General features: G+C 39.3%; 1 protein-coding gene across 1 annotated transcript in view; it reads right to left on the bottom strand.

Annotated features, from left to right (window-relative positions):
• Positions 1-6067: 6067 nt before the first annotated feature.
• Positions 6068-20942, bottom strand: part of slc4a5a (solute carrier family 4 member 5a) — a 154558-nt gene continuing 139683 nt past the window's right edge. Inside the window, 4 exon segments of the mRNA XM_051928758.1 lie at positions 6068-7396; positions 10084-10139; positions 16943-17113; positions 19479-19652. Of these exon segments, the coding sequence (XP_051784718.1) occupies positions 7231-7396; positions 10084-10139; positions 16943-17113; positions 19479-19652 (567 nt within the window). The 3' untranslated portion in view covers positions 6068-7230.

Raw genomic sequence — 20942 nt, 5'->3', positions numbered from 1 at the left:
CACTTGAAAGAACAGGCACCTGCTAATAATCCTGATGTGCGAGTCTTTGGAGGTGTGAGCAAACCCATAAGAGTCATGGGAAGAACATGCAGCCTACACACAGACAATAACCGGGTGCTAGATTTAAACACAGGGTGCAGGTCACTGTGCCACATCACTGCACAGACAGAATTGTATGTGGTAATATCTTTATTGAACCATATTGCTTAGTTATAGTTTTTAAAGATGGAAACAGTATGCAAACCTGTAAGGCAGAAGAGAATGGGAGTCTGGTGTAACAAACACATTGAAGTAACACTCAGGTGTGGATTTGAGATGCCCAGTATTACCAAAAAAATACATATTGCCCAATTCTTGTTTTCAGGGGCCTTATTTATAAAGCTTGTGAACACACAAAATGAACTTGAAATATGTGTACGCAACTTCTCACACAAACATCAGGATTTAGAAAAGAAAACTTGACGGAAGGAATGTGCATATTCATGACAAATCTGACACATGCATACACAACATTTTGGAGAAACTGGGAAATGATGCCACCCTTGATCAAGTAGGGAAATGCAGGCAAACCAGCTAAATGATGACTCATATGTATTATTATCATATTATAATAACAGCTGAATTATCCATCCATCCATCCATCCATTTTCCAACCCGCTGAATCCGAACACAGGGACACGGGGGTCTGCCGGAGCCAATCCCAGCCAACACAGGGCACAAGGCAGGGAACCAATCCCGGGCAGGGTGCCAACCCACCGCAGGACACACACAAACACACCCACACACCAAGCACACACTAGGGCCAATTTAGAATCACCAATCCACCTAACCTGCATGTCTTTGACTGTGGGAGGAAACCGGAGCGCCCGGAGGAAACCCACGCAGACACGGGGAGAACATGCAAACTCCACGCAGGGTGGACCCGGGAAGCGAACCCGGGTCTCCTAACTGCGAGGCAGCAGCGTTACCACTGCGCCACCGTGCCGCCCCAGCTGAATTATAATAATTATAATTCATATCACCGACTCATTATTATAATGCGTGTTAATGTGACAAACATATTAAACCTCAAACGTGTTGAATATGATGCATTTCAGTTTTCGTTTAAGAAGGCTAATTCTGTGTATTTGCACTAAAGAATTTTTTACGTTTTTGTTAGTTTATTTCGGCTACCAGTCACTCTATGGGAACTGGCCAACAGGTTTGGAATATCTCAGCCAAGCTTCACTCCATCATTCAAGCTGTACTGGAAGCCATCAGCTAACTGTAGAGGTGCTACATTCAGTTTTTATATGGGATGGGTGTACATTAAAAACAAATTTTGCCAACATCAAAAGGCAATTTGCAACAGTGTCCGGTTCCCCAAACGTAATCAGAGTACTTTAATGTATTGATATTGAAAAAAGGGCATATAGCAAGAACGAAGCTGCTGTTGTTAACTGTAATTTGTTATATTCTATTAATGCAGAATTCATATGTGATGCCAAGTTGAGGCTGACAAAGATCACATCTCCGTACCCTCGGTCAACTACTGATTAATTTATTAAGAGGCAAACTAGTGTAACAGCTGCCACCAATGTAACTGATCTGTGTGTTGGTTTGCATGTTAGTCGTTAATAAAGTAACAAAGCAGAGCAGACTGGTATGAAGAGTACTCTGTGTTTATTGCCACTTAGTATAACACATACTAGTGATATGCAATGATTGAACAAACTAGTTCTTTCGGACTTGTCTTACTCTCTGAACAAATGTAAAATGACAATGACAGCAGTATAATGACATGAAAGAATGAATCTTATCGAGGTATGCACAGTGCGTGCTACGTTTTATGCTGCATTCCGTGACAGTCAGGAGCTATCATCTTAATTTTATTTTGATGGCTGCTGTCTTCGGGAAATAGCCTATCAGTAAACTGTTTCAGCAAAACAGTCATGATGACAACTAGCCAATGACTGACATGGTAGATGACACCAAGCACCTCCTATTTATTGGTCACTCTGACTGAATGACTATGACCGTTGTACTACACATACTGACTGACTGAATGAACCAGTATGCCCCCTACTGGAGAACCACTGCAAGTTCATTCACAAACTGTAGACAAGACAAGAGACTTGCAGTACTGTACTCTGTACAAGTTCACCGAAAGAATCAGTTTGTGTACTGAACTGAAGAATGAACTGCAGACAAGAGACTCACAGTACACTGAATCTCAGTTCAGTTCACTGATGATATATGTATGGGAGATTGCATCAGAAAGTTTTATGGTGATGTGCGCACTATTCTAAGGTTCTAATTGTACAATTGTTTTTTTCTATTTATTGATGAAAGTTTATTTTACTTAATTCAACAAAGAGGATTATTATTATTATGGGATTGTACAATGTTTTCCTATTGTTGAAATTTTATTTATTGTCAGAATTCAATAAAGAGGATTTACTATTATTATTACTATCATGTGCAAATTACTTATTTTATTGCTTGCCTTTTATATTGTTTGGTTGTTAAAGTTGTTACACTGTTATAAACAACATTCTACATTTTAAACTAGAATATAGCTTTCATAAAGTGAACGAATAAGAGTTTTAAAGATTCAAACCATTTTGGTGAACTGAAGGAAATGAATCCAATCATTAAAATAAACCATTTTGCACACAACTAACGCATACATTAAAACACATTTAAAATGCGTACACTGTTCCAGGGTTGTGGTGGGCTGGCGCCCTGCCCAGGGTTTGTTTCCTACCTTGTGCCCTGTGTTGGCTGGGATTGGCTCTAGCAGATCCCCGTGACCTTGTAGTTAGGATACAGTGGGTTGGATAATGGATAGGTGAATGGATGGATGTTCCAGGGTGGTGCTGTGATGTCTTCCGTTGCACGGCTGCACTAGGGTCCCAATCCGGGTGGTCTGTCATGTGGTGTGTGCGGCAACGCTGATGCTGCCAACCTAACACATACAAACTCTGTTGGAGTTGTGCGCGCCCCTGGAACAAACAGATCTCGCCCCATTTTCTATGGAGTCCCCGAAGAGACAAAGTAGTCATAGTCGGCAGCTTCATAAGGTAAACCCTTGCCTGAAAAAGGGGCCTGAGTTGCCTCGAAAGCTTGCATATTGTAATCTTTTTAGTTAGCCAATAAAAGGTGTCATTTTGCTTGGCTTTTCTCTACATTCATAATGGCTAACACGGTACAACACCCTAGTAATAAAGGTAAACCCATTAATGAAAAGTACACTGCTTGCGGCTCTGTTAGACTAGCTCTGGCAGACCTCAGTTTTTCATATGTTCCATACTATTCGTTGTAATAGCAATCGTGTCATTACATGTGACAGGTATTACCGGTTACCCGCTCAGACGCTGGCGCCTTTCCCAGAAACTCGAGAGCGCCAAGGATTGGCGCTATAAAGCCACGCGTCATCTTGCGCGCTCAAGTGTGTACTGCAGGCGGATGCTCGTGAACGCCGGTGGCGCGGTCTCAAAGCGCGTCATGATGAAGGCTGCTGTGCCAGCCAATGAACGTCTGCAGCATAGTGAGATTCATTAGCATCGAGGCGTGTCCACGAACGCACATTTACAAGGTGATTGTGATTTATAAAGGATAAATTGTGTAGAAATGTTTGTAAAAATCTGTTTTTTTTTGGAGTACGCATTTTCCTGATTTTGGCATGCTCATATTTTCACACTCCAACCAACGCCACGTTTTATAAATGAGTCCCCGCTCTTTAAACGAATCGTCCACCGAAAAGTTGTATTCTTTTTATGTGCTACTTTTTAGCGATGGCCTTGAAACATATTTAATGTCGTGTCATGTGTGGTGGACCAACGCTGGACAGTAGCAAGCAATATCCAAATGTTCGTAAACAAATCTCGTGTTGTATAGTCCACGTCAATTCATACTGAAAACGTGCAGGATACAGTTTGTGAATATGTTGTTGTATCGATTCCTCCAGTAAAACGGGTTGTAGCCCTCAACCCAGAAGCCCTCTGAGACAGGGTCTCACTTTTAAATTAACGAAAGGGCTCTTGGCCATTGTATTGGGGTGAATGACAATCGCACAAAATGCATATGAAATATTTTTTTAGGAACAGCAGGAACCAACTTTATTTCTTTTCCTAAATTCTATTCTCACTACTGTCATGTCTCTTAATTTCTGTCCGCTTTTTCAGTCTCTCTGTATAGCCGGTTATCAATTTTCCCTGATAACTCCTGTTGTGTAACTCACAGTATCGCTCACGTGGTCTCACAAGATGATACACAACATAACCATAACCTCTTTTGACTTGTAAGCACCTCAGCACACCATTTCAGCTTGTTACCAGAATTTTCGGCTTTCTAAATGTTGGTCAAGATTTGCACTTTTGGTGGATTTCTGGCTGCTAGTTATTGTTGCACTAGAATTTTTGTCGTCCAGAGATTAAGATTGTAGCTTTTGGTTCTCTGAAATGAAAAGTAGGGCTAAACCCCAACCTGCCATCTGTGCCTGTCCACACTGCCTCGGGGGTTGAATTTGTGAGGACCCCCGACACACACAATATTTCACCCTGCACCCATTCCCGGTAAAATAACACACAGTTTCAAGTTGGAGACCATTTGCAAATCTTTAGTAGTGATATACTTTGATCTCAAGCCTTGTAAAATCTAATAAACAATATATATATATTTATATATAATTTACAGTTACACATGTCTAACATTTCCAGTTTCTTATCAATAGTGAAAGAGTATACAAAACAACTCGTGTTCAAGTTTTGACAGAAAAAAAAATACAAAAATAAAGACACTTAATGCTAACATGCATGTTTTTGTATTACAGCCTGTTTAGTCTGAGTGGGGCTTGTTGGGGATCTAATGGTGGAGGTGAATGAATGGTGGATCTAGAAGAAGGCAGTTGCAATACACTTACAGTCAGTCAGCCTAGAGCACTATGGGAAGAATGGCGTTTATACTGTATGTCTTTTTGTGTAGAATTAAGGGATTAAAGATAGAGGGGTCCTTGAGTTCAGTCCTGGAGAGCCACTGTGGCTGCAGGTTTTGTTTATCGACCAGTCTCTTCATTCTTTGCTTATAATAGAACTTGCTATATTGTTTTATGGCTTGTTAGTACTTCCACTCTGCTACATCTTTTATGAAAATATCACCTAAGGGCCATGCCACATTTGGTGACTTTTGCAGCGATTTTCAGTCATTGCTTTGACTTACATAATCTTAGAACAAAGTATTTTTATGAATCTTAAGATCTGTCAAGAGCGATTGTCTCCTACACAAACTGAAAATGTTGAGGGTCTTGTGGCAACCGAAGAATATAAGACAACCTAGAGACTGAGCCTGATTTAAATAGCGAAAAGGAAGTGAATTCTTCTCCAGGAAACTAAAGCAACTATTTATCAATCATTGAGGGCACACCAGACCTTTAGCTTCTTTTGACAATTCTTGTGGTCAAAGCACACATCATTCCATTAAACCTGCACTTGTTCAATTACAGAAGGAAGACACAAGTCTAGGATTTGTTTTTATACAGGCCTGACACACGTGATATCAAATTGCATCACAGCTGACTACTTAGAAGTGTTGGTTGGTCTATATTCCTGCAGGGAGACTGTCTAACACCTCTAACACCTACTCACATATCTTAAGGCAATTCCACATTATGCGACTTTTCCAGTGATTTTCAGTCATTGCCTTTATTTATGTAAGCTTAGTGAGTCGAAGACAGTCCATGGCACAATCCTGTGAAATTGTTAGTCATTGTTAGCAGTCTAGTTGTCAAGTCTGACATACCGGAGGCAATCAGTGGCATGGTCCAGTGGAAATCTGTTGTTTAGTCTGACAAACCCAGCAACTCACTTCAACTAGTTGGTGGTTATCCCCGACAAAATCAGACAGGTTTGATTTTGTTTTTAGAAGTATTGGCGTGCTCTGCATGCATGAGAGCTGACAACCGATGAATGCTTACTTTGGAAGTACAATGCACAGAATAAAGTTATGAGGAATAACGAACGTGGGTGTTTCGTACCTCAAAAACAAAAGAGAAGCTTATCTGTCTGTTGTTTCGTGTTTTACGTACCACAATGCATGGTATTGGCTGTCTGAAAAAGGGGCAAGCACGACTGTGCTGGAAAGTTGTCACACAATTGCTAAATGTGCCAGGCTATCACTTGTGTAATTAACACGGTCCAGTGACAAGATCAGGAATAGTAGTTGGCAGATCTGACATACCCAACTACTAGAAGTCACGTAATGTGGCATCGGTTTAAATGATTTGTGGGAAAGAGTGGGTTACTACTTCTCAGTCCTTCACTTTTTCACTTCCATTTCTTTTCAAATATGCTTTTATCACACATACTTCCTGACGAACATAGACAGGTGTAAACGAGATGATGCTGGCTGCCCTGTCATTTGTGTCTCCTTGTTAATTCACTGCTGGTTTAGAAACAACTAAAAAGAGAATGCATCTGTTAAATACTAAAAGAGGCAACTAAGGGTTGTTAATCACTAAAATGAAGCAGAAAAATGTTGTTGGAGCCGTAATTGGTTTCTAAATAAGAAATTGGGTTGAAACAAAAAACTGCAGCCACCCTGGCCGTGCATAACCAAACCATAGTTTAAGAAACATGAAGTAAATTCTTTTTTGTCACTCCAGTTCTTCATTTTGTTAAACATTATGACAACCTACTCTCCCTCCACAGAGGACCTTGTTTAACATATCAAAGTAAGGCACACAGTGAGTCCTAATATGTATCCCTCACTCTGTGCCTATCTGACATAAGGAAAAGTGGAAAAGGGGTTGAGCCAAACAGGAAGCTTAAAGTGGTGAGGGGGACAATGTTTGACTTATTATACCCACTGCAAAATTGTTGAATGCTAAAGCATTTTATCAATATATCAGCAAAGTGTATAAAGGAAAACTGTGAAGTAGTATAAAAACAGTGGAAACAAATGAACTGTTCTTTAGGTTAAACTGACGTTTACCCACAAATGGGTTTCTAGATAATGAAAGAGTTCATCAAAACCAGTTTGGTGCATGTTTAGTCCATGTCTTGCTTCCTCTCATACCAGGACATACAGCACCGGAAATCCATGAAAGCATCTTTTCCGTCTCTTTAGAGGTGCTTGCCCCACTGCCATTCTGATCCAATTTCCTTTTAAAGAGAACACAGTTTCTTTTTTATCAGTTAATCATTACTTCTAGAGGGTTAGTGGGTGTAGTAGAGTTTGACTAAACTTCTCCAGCTATAAGGTGGTCTCGCTGCCCATGTCTCGAGGGTGTCTGTCAGTATCGCTGTCATTGTAATCCGATTCCATTTCGATCTTCACTTGTGGCACGGTGCACATGGAGTTCCTAGAGAAGTTGACTGCAGGCGATGATGGGCAGGAAATCTTGAGGTGAAGGGTTATGCTACGATGCAGAACAACTTCATTAGTGAAGGAACGCCTTCTGTGGGTTTGGTGCATTGTCTTTAAAAAATATTATTTCATTTGTCAAATTCTTTTTTTTGTCTTTGGTTTATTAGACAAGATGAGTAGGTAGTAGCAGGCAGCCATGGAGTGAGCTAAGTCAAGAGGTGTGGGTGTCAAACTCTGGTCCAAGATATTGGCAATTCCAGTTCCAACCATTCCCTACAAAAAGAGTTTTTATATTTAAATATTCACATACAGCCTGACAGTAAATCCTGCCTGTATCTAGGGCTGGGAAAGGTGATGAAAACGGGCATCATGTGTTACTCTTCATGTGAATTAGGACCTGGTTGGAACGACTAGAACGGCCCACCAAAAGACCTGAGATTGAAACCTTATACAGCAAAAAGGCAGCATCCCAGAATGTACAGCCAAACGTCAACAAAGTGTGTGAAACACAATTCACTGGTAAGAGGGGCATTATTACAGAAATATCTGAGTAAATTTATGTTACTCAGAAAAGACAACCATTATGCTTAGTATCCCAAAGAATTGCATTGAAAAGGCACAAATTGCACATACTATATTCAATTATTCTAAAATTAAGATAGGTTGAAATCTAAATAATCCATTTAGACCTCAGCGTTAATGTTTGCAGTGCACCATACAATGCACATGTTTCTGTTAAAGACCATTTCGTATGGGATTTGTAAAAGCAGGGTTAATGTTTTTCTCAATTGGTGGAGCACAGTATCTGAAACATAGTTCACATTCTCAAAACAGGTAACTCATTTCTCAGAATCTGATTGTATGATACAAAGCAGTAAATTCATTTTGATTCCTTTCCCACAAAAATCAGAAGTGAAAAGTTTGCCAAACTATAAATACACATCTTTACATTTAAACACAAAATTCAGCCATTCGAGTCTCAATAAGCAAAAAACAAAAAATGATTCTCAATAGAAAGAGATCATCCCTAAAATTTGTCACCTAACTGTAAACGATTACAGCTAATTTGTTCACCAACCCTTCGGACCTACATCAGATATAAGAATGGACACCAGTTACTCAGTTTAAGTGAACATAGAACAAGAAAGTGTGAGAAGAAGTCAAGCTATAGGTGTCCGTAGAGGTTTGCATTTATTTTGAATGAGATCCCTGCAACATTGGTGGACCATGTGATAAACTACGGCCACACAATGAGAGAGGCAGGCCAAAGGGTACAACCCAACCTCAGTAGATCTTCTGTTGTGTCAGTCATAAGGACTTGCAGGAATCAATTTTTCTTTAGCAATCACTCAGTTTAGTCCATCATGAAAGCAGTTGGTCTATAGCTTAACTGTTGTCTATGCATTCATCAATAGAGTGCAACAAAGACCTCCACTGGGTGGCAGAGGAGATGTCTTTACTGAAGAACAGGATATTGTTGAGTTGGTGATTGCAAACAAACTATATGTTTACAGGAAATGCAGTCACACATCTTTGAAGACAATGGCAAATTTACCACCATAAAGAGCGTGAGAATTTCTACAATTGATTGTGTTCTGCGTAAGCATCAACTCAGAATGAAACAGCTGTACAAGGTACCATTTGAAAGAAACACTGAGTGAGTGAAGGAACTGAGGTACCCATATGTACAGGGGGGGTATTCTTCTCAATACTTGTACTGTAATTGTGTTTCTACTTGATGGTGCTTTGCATGATTTGGTCTGTTGTCATCTTTGTTTCTTTTAGAGAATAATGGGAGTTGAAGGCAGTAACACACCACAGTTATTTGTTTATGTTGATGAAGCTGGATTCAGCTTGTACTATTTTGTAAACTTAAATGGTGTTGTGTGATTTGTGTTAACTGTTTTGGGAATATGAACTTTGTTCCAAGAATTGTACTAAATCGATTGATAAAAACTGTAATGTTTGTGATGCACCATCTGTTAGAATGACAGTGACATAGCAACTGGATGGACACATAAAGAGATACATAGACACTTATCCTTTTATTAAGGTGGATAACATGCAACTCTCTTGCGTAATGGTGCAAAATATACTTCAGTGCAAAAGAGACTTTGTGAGTTGGGTAAATGCAAGTTAATGAACATTCCCATAATTAGCATATTTATTTGAAGAATCTAAAAATACAAGCTTATACTTCCTTCCCAGTGAAATATGAATCACAACACCTAGAAGTGCCCAGTCACGTGGGAGCTCGCTGCATTGGACATTTTGCATACTCTTAACAGTTACTGTAAAAGATAGAGTACCAGCAGGACAAGTCATCCTTAGCTGAACAACAAGTTATTGACAAATATGAATGATTAACTTTATGATTTAAAATTTGGAGAAAATATGAAAAAGATATATATACTGATTATATATTTTACTGCTTCCTTTTACAAAATTGTGTAATCAGTATATACACTATAAAAATTACCCAGACTGCTTTGTAAATTTAGATAAAGCCCAATCAACAAGCTTAAACTGTCCAGTTTCTATTTGGGTTCATAAACATTTATTAAGGTTACAAAATCTTTATTCAAGCTAAAATAATCATAAAAAGGTGGGGACTTTCTAAAGGCTGGGATTTAAGGAGTAAGTTCTCTATTTCTTGTCTTGCACTTTAGGCTATGGCAGACTACTGTTACCACTGGAGATTGGCTACAATCTTTGTAAAGGAAAATGAAGAGTGAATACCTGCGGTCCAGATCTGAACTGCTTGGGGAGAAGTTAGGATGCATCTGTGTCTTGCCCTGGTGAAAAAATATGAACACATTAGTGACTATTTCAATGACAGTACCAAGAAGGGCCTTAGTGTCTACGACATTGGCATTATAATGGACCAAACACAGAGGACAGCAGTTTGGGCTATAAGAGGGAGACAAATCCTGACATAAACAGAAGAGCAACAAAATAGGATATGCATTGTTCACTAATAAATTGATTTGAGTACAAGCAGGCTGATCCATGGATTGACACAGATTGATAAGTTTGAATGTTGCAAAGCATAAGCAGTATATGTAATATAATAAAAATCTGAAAATTACCTGGTAATTCGAACATAACAACAATCAGTGTATCAGTCAGGATTTGAAGAATCTCAAAGTGCTTTTTTTCAACCATAATTCTCAGTGTGATGCATTGTTTTGTAACATTTGTTCAAATGTTAACCACCAAATATCCATACCTGTGTCTGTGTTTTTTACTGAAAACGCTAAAGGTATCAATCTCTCAAGGCTGCATGTAAGCAGGAAACATTTGAATGTTTTCTCAATCTGTCATTGGCAGGGAGAATTAAAAAGTTTGAAGATGACTTCCAAAACTAAACAGACAGGACTAGATCTACCATTTAGGAGAACTAGACAGCTGCTTAGGGGGGCAAAATCTGGAGGGTGCCTTTGTTTTTTTTTTTTTAAACAGTATAGGCACTAACTTGTAAACACTTGGAATTAATACTACTGTCCTTAAGATTCTTATAATTCTAGCAATCCTCTCAGTAGACACGAACATTAGATTCAAAAGAAACCGTTTCTAAATTTCAAAGATGAAGTCAAGAGAAAAGTAATATTGAATTTCAAGGGTTTGTATTTTTACAATTGTAAAGAACTTGAATTAAAATATTATTATTACTATTTACTTTTTAAAACTGGTATTTTACTTGTGAAGTGAAACTACTTTTAAGCAAATAACCTGTTTATTATTATGTTATACTGTTGCATTTATATATTAATATATTTGTAAATTAATTACACTCAGCTCTAAAATGCTAAGCCATATATATAGTCATTTGCTTAATATCTATAGCTAATATGAAATTTCAAAACCTCAATATCAAATTTTAAAAGCGTGACATCAAATTTTATAAGCATGATATCAAAATGACAAAATATGATGTGAGAGTTTAAAATGCACACATTTAAGCGTTCATATGAAATTTCAAAAGTGCAATATCAAATTTTAAAATGTGATATCAAATTTCAGAAGCTCATCATCCAAGTTTAAAAGCCTGATATCAAATTTAAAATGGACAATATCAGCATTGTAACTGCTGATATCAAGGAAAATGGATTAAAAGTTAAAAAAGGCCATAACTTTCATAACATGATGAGTATGTCATGTTATGTTTTGCATTTTTGCCTGAATGACAGCCATCCTACACGCCCAATGTGAAAGCATGAATCCATTAGTATGTTTTCTGATGCATGTGAAGGTGAATTTGTTTTAAGAGATGCCAGGTGGAATGAGTGTGGGATGAACAATCTGACTTGGCACTACATCCATAAATATTACGATAGCAATAAAGAATTGACTTCAATGTGAAGAATGGTGAGTTTACTAAAATAAATTCAAAACTTTTAGAAATGCAGATGTAAAAAAGCTACTTCATGTTAAAATCATTATGTTTTAATAATAATTAAAATAGTAATAATAGTAATTATTTACATTTATTTTAATATTAAATTATGTTATTTTAAATTAAAGTTAAGTCATCACATTTAAATACAGTGCATCCGGAAAGTATTTACAGTGCATCACTTTTTCCACATTTTGTTATGTTACAGCCTTATTCCAAAATGGATTAAATTCATTTTTTTCCTCAGAATGCTACACACAACACCCCATAATGACAACGTGAAAAAAGTTTACTTGAGGTTTTTGCAAATTTATTAAAAATAAAAAAACTGAGAAATCACATGTACATAAGTATTCACAGCCTTTGCTCAATACTTTGTCGATGCACCTTTGGCAGCAATTACAGCATCAAGTCTTTTTGAATAAGATGCCACAAGCTTGACACACCTATCCTTGGCCAGTTTCGCCCATTCCTCTTTGCAGCACCTCTCAAGCTGAATCAGGTTGGATGGGAAGCGTCGGTGCACAGCCATTGTAAGATCTCTCCAGAAATGTTCAATCGGATTCAAGTCTGGGTTCTGGCTGGGCCACTCAAGGACATTCACAGAGTTGGCCTGAAGCCACTCCTTTGATATCTTCGCTGTGTGCTTAGGGTCGTTGTCCTGCTGAAAGATGAACCGTCGCCCCAGTCTGAGGTCAAGAGCGCTCTGGAGCAGGTCTTCATCCAGGATGTCTCTGTACATTGCTGCAGTCATCTTTCCCTTTATCCTGACTAGTCTCTCAGTCCCTGCCGCTGAAAAACATCCTCACAGCATGATGCTGCCACCACCATGCTTCACTGTAGGGATAGTATTGGCCTGGTGATGAGCAGTGCCTGGTTTCCTCCAAACGTGACGCCTGGCATTCACACCAAAGAGTTCAATCTTTGTCTCATCAGACCAGAGAATTTTCTTTCTCATGGTCTGAGAGTCCTTCAGGTGCCTTTTGGCAAACTCCAGGCGGGCTGCCATGTGCCTTTTACTAAGGAGTGGCTTCCGTCTGGCCACTCTACCATACAGGTCTGATTGGTGGATTGCTGCAGAGATGGTTGTCCTTCTGGAAGGTTTTCCTCTCTCCACAGAGGACCTCTGGAGCTCTGACAGAGTGACCATCGGGTTCTTGGTCACCTCCCTGACTAAGGCCCTTCTCCCCATATCGCTCAGTTTAGATGGCCGGCCAGCTCTAGGAAGAGTCCTGGTGGTTTTGAACTTCTTCCACTTACGGATGATGGAGGCCACTGTGCTCATTGGGACCTTCAAAGCAGCAGAAATGTTTCTGTAACCTTTCCCAGATTTGTGCCTCGAGACAATTCTGTCTCGGAGGTCTACAGACAATTCCTTTGACTTCATGCTTGGTTTGTGCTCTGACATGAACTGTCAACTGTGGGACCTTATATAGACAGGTGTGTGCCTTTCCAAATCATGTCCAATCAACTGAATTTACCACAGGTGGACTCCAATTAAGCTGCAGAAACATCTCAATGATGATCAGGGGAAACAGGATGCACCTGAGCTCAATTTTGAGCTTCATGGCAAAGGCTGTGAATACTTACAGTATGTCCATGTGCTTTCACAATTTTTTTATTTTTAATAAATTTGCAAAAATCTCAAGTAAACTTTTTTCACATTGTCATTATGGGGTGTTGTGTGTAGAATTCTTAGGAAAAAAATGAATTTAATCCATTTTGGAATAAGGCTGTAACATAACAAAATGTGGAAAAAAGTGATGCGCTGTGAATACGTTCCGGATGCACTGTAGATCTAGCGATCTTTTTAAAGCTGGCTGAAGTAAATGCAGGCTTACTATGAATGTGATTAGAATCCTTAAAGTTCGGTAATGAAATTTAACAAACATAATATAAAATCTTCCATTACTATAAAATATGGAAATACTCTTCTAAATGTTCTTAATTTGCAAATCCAGATGGAAATGTGCTTGAGATCCATAACCCTCATGATGAAGATAATAAAAAAATATGTAATATAATCAAATGAGAGTGACCTTTCAAACGCCGACTAGGTTGTGAGGTTTTATCAGCTGTAATCATACTACATTTCTTCTCTTTTTCATTCACACATTTCCAACAGAATTTTAGATTTAGTTATTAAACTCTTTAAAACAGTGCAATCTGTTTAATAAAAAGAAACGACAATCTCAGTACAATGAACCGGGGGTACTTACTATCAGGAATGGGGTGAGTGAGAGGGTCAGACAAAATGACTTCCATGGATATCCTTACAGGTGAGGGATCTGGGGGTTTAAACTGGGAGAAACAGCATTGAAAGACTTGGGGCAGGGTAGACAGGATAGTGTAAGGAGAGACAGGACAATCACTGTGAGAGCATCACTGACAGATGAAACAGTGCAATAACAACAGGAAACTAAAAATATATGTGTCATAAATACATTTACTTATATACTATATATATATTCTACACACATACAGTATATATATCTTGTAAATTTGCTTATGACGAGGCCTCTGTTTGTTGAACCGTCGGCAGAATTCACGTTGCACTTGAACAATGGACTTAATCTTCACAAATTGCAGCATGAAAAATGATTTCTCTTGTGGTATTGTCGCCATTTTACTATAAACGAGGAACAGCGCTCGGTGGCATTCACTGGTACATTTAGGCGGGCTTTTAAAATTCTAACTTTCCTCTATCCAATGATGTGCAGTATGTGTTTCTGTCTTATACAGTTTGTTTGAAATACATTATCCACAAGTTTATCCAGCCATTATCAAACCTCCTTCATCCAGTTTAGTGTTATTGCAACTGCTATCCATCTTGGCAGAGCTGGACACAAGGTGGTAAACTGCCGTAGTTGGGTGCCAGTCTCAAGCAGGCCACACTCACACACAAACACTCACAGCCACTCATATTGTTACAAGTTTATATTTCTCAAAGGTCCTTTTGATATGGAAGAAAATCGAAGAACATGGTGAAAAATTCACACAGACATGACCCTTTTGTGCTATGATTTAAACTCAGGACTCTGGAATTTCTGAGTGCTAACCCAGTTGGGTAAAGGTGTCTGACAAATGTAAAACTTTTCCTGGACACACTTAATTCAGACAGACCCCAACCCTGTGGATGACTCCGGATGGGGCAGCAGTCCACTGCAGGGCTCTCACTCCCTCACTCACTTGTACAGGCCAGTTATCCTAAGAATGAAATCTTTATGGATGTGGGAGGAAAACACTTGTAGACCCAAGCAGAATGTGCAAAGCCCATTCACCCGCTCGCTACTGTGCCATTGTCCTGTCCCAAAAATAAAAAAAAGTCTGACTTAGTGTAAGCTGCCCTAATTCAGGATGTTCAGAAGAAATGTAATGATTTACTTCATGAGGTAGAGGCACATAATAAACAAGAATAGTTGAGTTAAAATATTCAAAATATTAAAATGTGGGCTTCAATTTAAAAGTCTAAGTATTCTCGATTGGAATATACAGTAAATTTGTCATTTTTCACCTTCTGACAGACATCCACAGAGGGCTAGATCCCCGGTAAAGGATTAAAAATCAAATTGTTGTAATTTATTTCTACTCCACCCCTGAGAGGTGTGTAGGATGAGCAAAACATTCAATTTACATTTCACATTCAAGTTTGCAATCCAAAACTCAATAAAAATATGCATTTTTTAGGTGGGGGTGTTACATAGAAGAGATTTCAGATTTATTTATTTTTTGCTTTTAATCAAAATGTTGTGTTTTATTGTCCTAAAACTAACCCTTTTACATAATTTGATTTATTTGTTTGTTGTTTTGAGGATGTACTGTACCACAATATATAATTAGGACAAAATGTTTCCTCTCATGCCTAGTAAGGATATATTGGGTGTAATAGACAACATGCATTGGGCTGATCTCCTGCCGATACAGTTTCTAGTCCTTGCCTGGCTGGGTGGCCTGGGGAAGGAAAAAGCAGGAAGAATGGAAGGATATTTCCTGCCTGACAACTACTTATGCTACCTGCCAGGACAGGTTCAGGTTCCTTACCTGCCTCGGAGGCCAAAATAATAGTATGGGGGAGTTAACCTGCTCAAACCTTTTGCTCTAACCATACGTCAGATGGCAGTTAGGATTCTTACATGGACACCCACAGGGCATGCTGGGACTTGTAGTCCCATGGGGTAGCTTTGTGGGATTCTGTGCGGGCCGCCAGGGAGCGCTGCAGGGATTTGTTATCCATGGACTTCTGTTTGACCTGAAAGTGCTTCCAGCTGGCTGTGCCGTAGCACCGGAGATGCTTCAGGGGGTCATAGATAAAACAAGCATCTCAACCTCATCCAGGGGAGTTGAAATCGGGTTTGGTCGAGGACAGACAAAGTTTGCCTGGGCAGAGAGAGAGAGAGAGAGAGAGAACGAGAATTGTGTTGTGCTTGTGTCATTATTACAAGGAAGCCTTTGTAAGGTATTATAATTATAATAATCCTTGCATTTGCACCTGGGCTTGGTGTCTTTGTGGTTTTGTCTGGGGTGCTGTTACGCCTCATATTGGTCACATGGGGAAAGTTTGAAGGGAGTGAGTAGAAAAATGTGCTTTGCTTAAGATGGTATTATTTAACACACCGCTCTACTTAGCAGCTCCTAGTCTCCCTTACGGAAGTCCATGGCGTGTGTCACGAAAAGTGGCTGCTCTGGATGATGCCTGTAAGAAGTATGAGGTGGCATGGCATTTGCATGCAGATAATGTATTCATGTATAATGCGACTTGTCTATTTAAGACACACAATATTTTCCACACTAGCAAAGTAAGATTTCAGCAAACAATGGAGCACTAACAGGACCCCCAATTACCATGGGTTGTTACACATACTGTCTCACTGTGTTATAAAGATAACATTTTACCCATGAACTGCTATTAGATAAATTAATAATATTATTAATCAAATTAGTCTTTATATTCAAGGTAACTAAGAAGAAACCTGTTAATTTTACTTTCAGAATAAAGGAATTTCTGTATACAGACACCATCAGCGTCTGTTTTGCATTAGGCCATCATTATCATGATGGTTCATCACATTATACAAATTCTGTCCCAATGTTCTAATGTTCTCTCCCAATTCTGTCCCCTTTTAAAGCTCCTCCTCATACCATATTCGATCTTCATGACATTGTCAACCTTTTAATGACATCAGTAAACCTCTTCAGTCTAACCTCATCGTCACTGTCCTCTCTCCCGCCACCTGATCTAGATTTCTTTTTCTTCTTTTTGTCATCTTCTTTCTTCTTTTTCTCTTTCTCTGGGAGAATGTCATCCAGCCAGGCTAGATCATGCTGCGAGAATACCCAGTCTAACATCTTTCGTACAAGTATGAGGGCTAAAATCTAGAAGAAAGAACAGGGAAAAAACAGACAAAGAATATCCTTAAAATGTTAATGATAATTTGACACCAATCAAGTCTGCTACACTTTTGCTAAGAAAACGTTCACTGAAATGTTACTGTGTAAGAGAAATCCTACTCTTTTACTGCGCACAAACCAGTATCTACTTCCGGGTACCAGAACACGGGGAACATGGTGGCTGCTGGTGTTTGTTTTCCTTATCCAAGGTGGTTTGACTTTAAATTGTTACGTAATGACATGCATTTTTACAACCAGGTAAAACGGTTAGTGTTGCTGCCCCGTGGCTCCAAAGTTCTGGATTCAAACCCCGATCAAGTCAGTGTCTGTCTGCATGTTCTCTTCAAGTCTGCAAGTATCGAGGTCTCCACAAAAGATTTTAAGCATAATGAAGTGGGTTAACAGGCATAATGGATTGATACATGCTCACCTAAAGGGATATGATGTCAAATTTAAAGTCTATGTCGCATTAGTTGTAGGGTATGTCAGACTTGCTGGTCACGGTTACTGATTAAGTCACCAGAGTATGTCAATTTAAACAAGTGAAAATTGCTGACTATGTCAAATTATGTGACTGCATGACGGCTTTCAGCACAGTTGTGCTTGCCCCTTTTTCAGCCAATAGCATGCTGCCTGATAGAGCTGGTTCTGTGTAAAGGGTTATTAACAGCTATTGCAAGTTCAGCCACAATCTCTGTCCTTTTTTTATTTTAATTTTGTCATGGTATATAAAACATCACAAGCTTCTGTTTTGTTTGTGGGGTCCAAAGCACTCACACTCCTTTTTCTGCATCTCACTATTATATGCTTTGTACTTCCAGATGAGCATTCATAGGTTGTCAGCTTTCGTGCGCACATAGGGCCCACTTCTACGAATAAAGACAAAATCAAACAGGTGTGATTTTGTCGGGGTGAGTCATGGACTAGTTGGAGTGAGTCACTGGGACTGTCAGACTTCAGGATAGCGAGCTGCCGACTGCATCAGACTTACAAAGATTATGTAAGATTATGTAATGAAGACTACAACTGGAAATCAATTAAGGAAAAGTCATCTAAAGTGACATGATGTTTAATGGGACATCGGCTTAATGTGACTTGGCTAGAACTTTGGACAAATAAAAATGTAATAATAAATTGCAATATATTGCCAAAGTCAAATATTTTAAAACATAAAAATAATCACAATGTTATGGTATTCCAACTGATCTATTAGGATAACATCGTAGTGTGAGGGGGTCCCTCCTCTAAATATGCTTTATTTTGTGAGGAAGGATCTGCTCTGAACTTGGGCCTCAAGTTGTTTCACTCTGTCCCAGGCAAAAGCTGGCTGTAACATGTAATGGCACATTTAGCATTGGTATTAGCAGGTTTTGCTGCTGTGCCAGTGGGACTGGGCTACCTCTGTAAGACTGTGTTATGGAACATACTTGTGTACGAGAACTCTTGAAGTAGTAAGATACTGGAAGGATATTGAAGGATGCTGATTTTTCAGGTAGGTGTCAGCAGGGAAGCCCTACATGTTATGTGTGAACCCTTGCTACTTGCTCTAATGGGCATTCAAACTAGGCTTTGCCTGCTTGTGCCTTCAGTAGAGTTCAGGATTGTAGGGATGAGAATCAGAAGAAAGGCCCAAGGAATTCCCATGATCATTAATGACGTCCAACTCCTGATTTAAAAGCCCTCCAGGGCAGTCTGTGGTTGATCTTAGAGGGGTAATGGCTCAAATGGTGAGAGGAAGAGAGCCTGAAAGTGGTATTAAAGAGGTACAGGGTGCAAGGCAGAGGGATGTTTGTGTGTGTTTGAGTGTTGATCTCTCACAAAAGATAGAATCACATTTAAAAGATACTCAGTTTTAGTCTAAGGTTCAAACAAACCCCATAAGCACCTTGAGCATGGTAAAGGCGCTATATAAATAAAATGTATTATTATCCAACCCACTATATCCTAACTACAGGATCACAGGAGCCAATCCCAGCCAACATTGGGAACAAGGCAAGGAACAAATCCCAGGCAGGGCGCCAGCCCACCACAGGACACACACACATTAGGGACAATTTAGGATCGCCAGTGCACCCAACCTGCATGTCTTTGGACTGTGGGAGGAAACCGGAGCTCCTGGAGGAAACCCACGCAGATACAGAGAGAACATGCAAACTCCATGCAGGGAGGACCCGGGAAGCGAACCCAGGTCTCCTAACTGCGAGGCAGCAGCACTACCCACTGCGCCACCGTGCTGCCCTAATGTATTATTAATCTTCTTATTATTATAAGCAGAATCATTTTTCAGATTTATGTTAATATTATTTTAATCTTTGATAGTAGAAGCTGTCTGTGTTTTAAAAGGTCTTACCATAACTGGAAATATAATGGCTGCCACAGTGGATTTAAGAACCCACAGTACGGTGAGACACACAATCTGCACCACAGTAAAAAGATGCACTCGGCGCAGAGGAACATGGCGTAGGTAGATGTAGTCTGGCTGGTGTTTTGCAGGCATGAAAAAGAGTTTGCATCGGTCCCAGAACTGCAGAAAGCAAAGAGAGAAAAATCCTTAATAAAAATCTGAGAATAGGTCACATATTTAATCTTTTTTTGGTACCCAAAATGGTCTGCTCCTTGGGTTAAATCTTTACTGTTGCATTCCTCTGGAGAGAAGAACTACAATGTAAATTGGATTAAGGAATTTTTCCACCTGGATGAGTGTAGTGGACCAAAGCACTGTGTGCATCTCCATTCTGTGTTTGCTAAATAGAACACTATTTATGGACCCCTCTTGATTGGCTTGCCATTACTTGATCTTGGATTAACTTGACCTAATTTTGTAAAAAAACTAACATTGCCAAGTTGAATTAGTCAATAAATTGAAATTCAATTTATGTTGATAGAATATTCTCATCCTCTAGGCCATGGAAGGCCTTTAAAGCTGTCTGCCTCATCATTATTCAAAACCAGTTACGTAACAGTAGGTTCTGAAGGTACTGAGATCCCTGAACAATCTGCACATTTTATTGTGTTATGGATTTTAAAAAGATCAATATACACTCAATAACCCACAATGATGAAGTGAAAACATGCTTTCAGAAAGGTTTGCAAATTTATTAAACATCAAAAACTGAAATCTCCTATTCATCTATGTATTCAGGCCCTTTGTTGTGGCCCTCCAAATTGTGGTCAGGTGCATCCTGTTGGCTTTATTCTCCTTGAGATGTTGCTAGAACTTGATGGGTATCCATCTGTGGTAAACTGAGTTGATTAGACATTTTTTTGAAAGGCACTTGTATACCTGTGTATGTAATGTGCCATAATTCACACTACAAAAACCAAGCCATCAAGTCCAAGGAACTCTGTGTAGACCTCCGTAGTCAAACTGTGGTGAGGCATAGATCAGAAGAAGGGAATAAAGTCATTTCTAAAGCATTGAGTGTCCCCAGGACTACAGTGACCCCGATAATTGTGAAATGGAAGAAGTTTGGAACCACTGGCACTCTTCCTGAAGTTGATTGTCTGGCCAAACTGAGTAATTGGGCAAGAAGGGCCTTGGTCAAGGAGGTGAGCCAGAACCCAATGGTCATTCTAAAAGAGCTTTCTTTTGAAGTCCTTCACTGAGATGGGAGAACCTGTCAGGAGGTCAACTGTCTTAGCAGCACTCTAGCAATCAGGCCATTATGGTAGAGTGGCTAACTCCCACTTGGAGTTTAATGAGTGGTATTTAAAGGACACTGAGAGCCTAAGGAAAAAGATTGTCTGGTCTGATGAGACAAAAACTAGATTCTTTGGGGAAAGCTCCAAGCACTATACTGTATTTGGTAAAGAT

Source organism: Erpetoichthys calabaricus, chromosome 1 (assembly GCF_900747795.2).
Source record: "Erpetoichthys calabaricus chromosome 1, fErpCal1.3, whole genome shotgun sequence".
Lineage (NCBI taxonomy): Eukaryota > Metazoa > Chordata > Cladistia > Polypteriformes > Polypteridae > Erpetoichthys > Erpetoichthys calabaricus.
The sequence above is the reverse complement of the archived record's forward strand: the minus strand, read 5'-3'. Positions and strand labels throughout refer to the sequence as shown.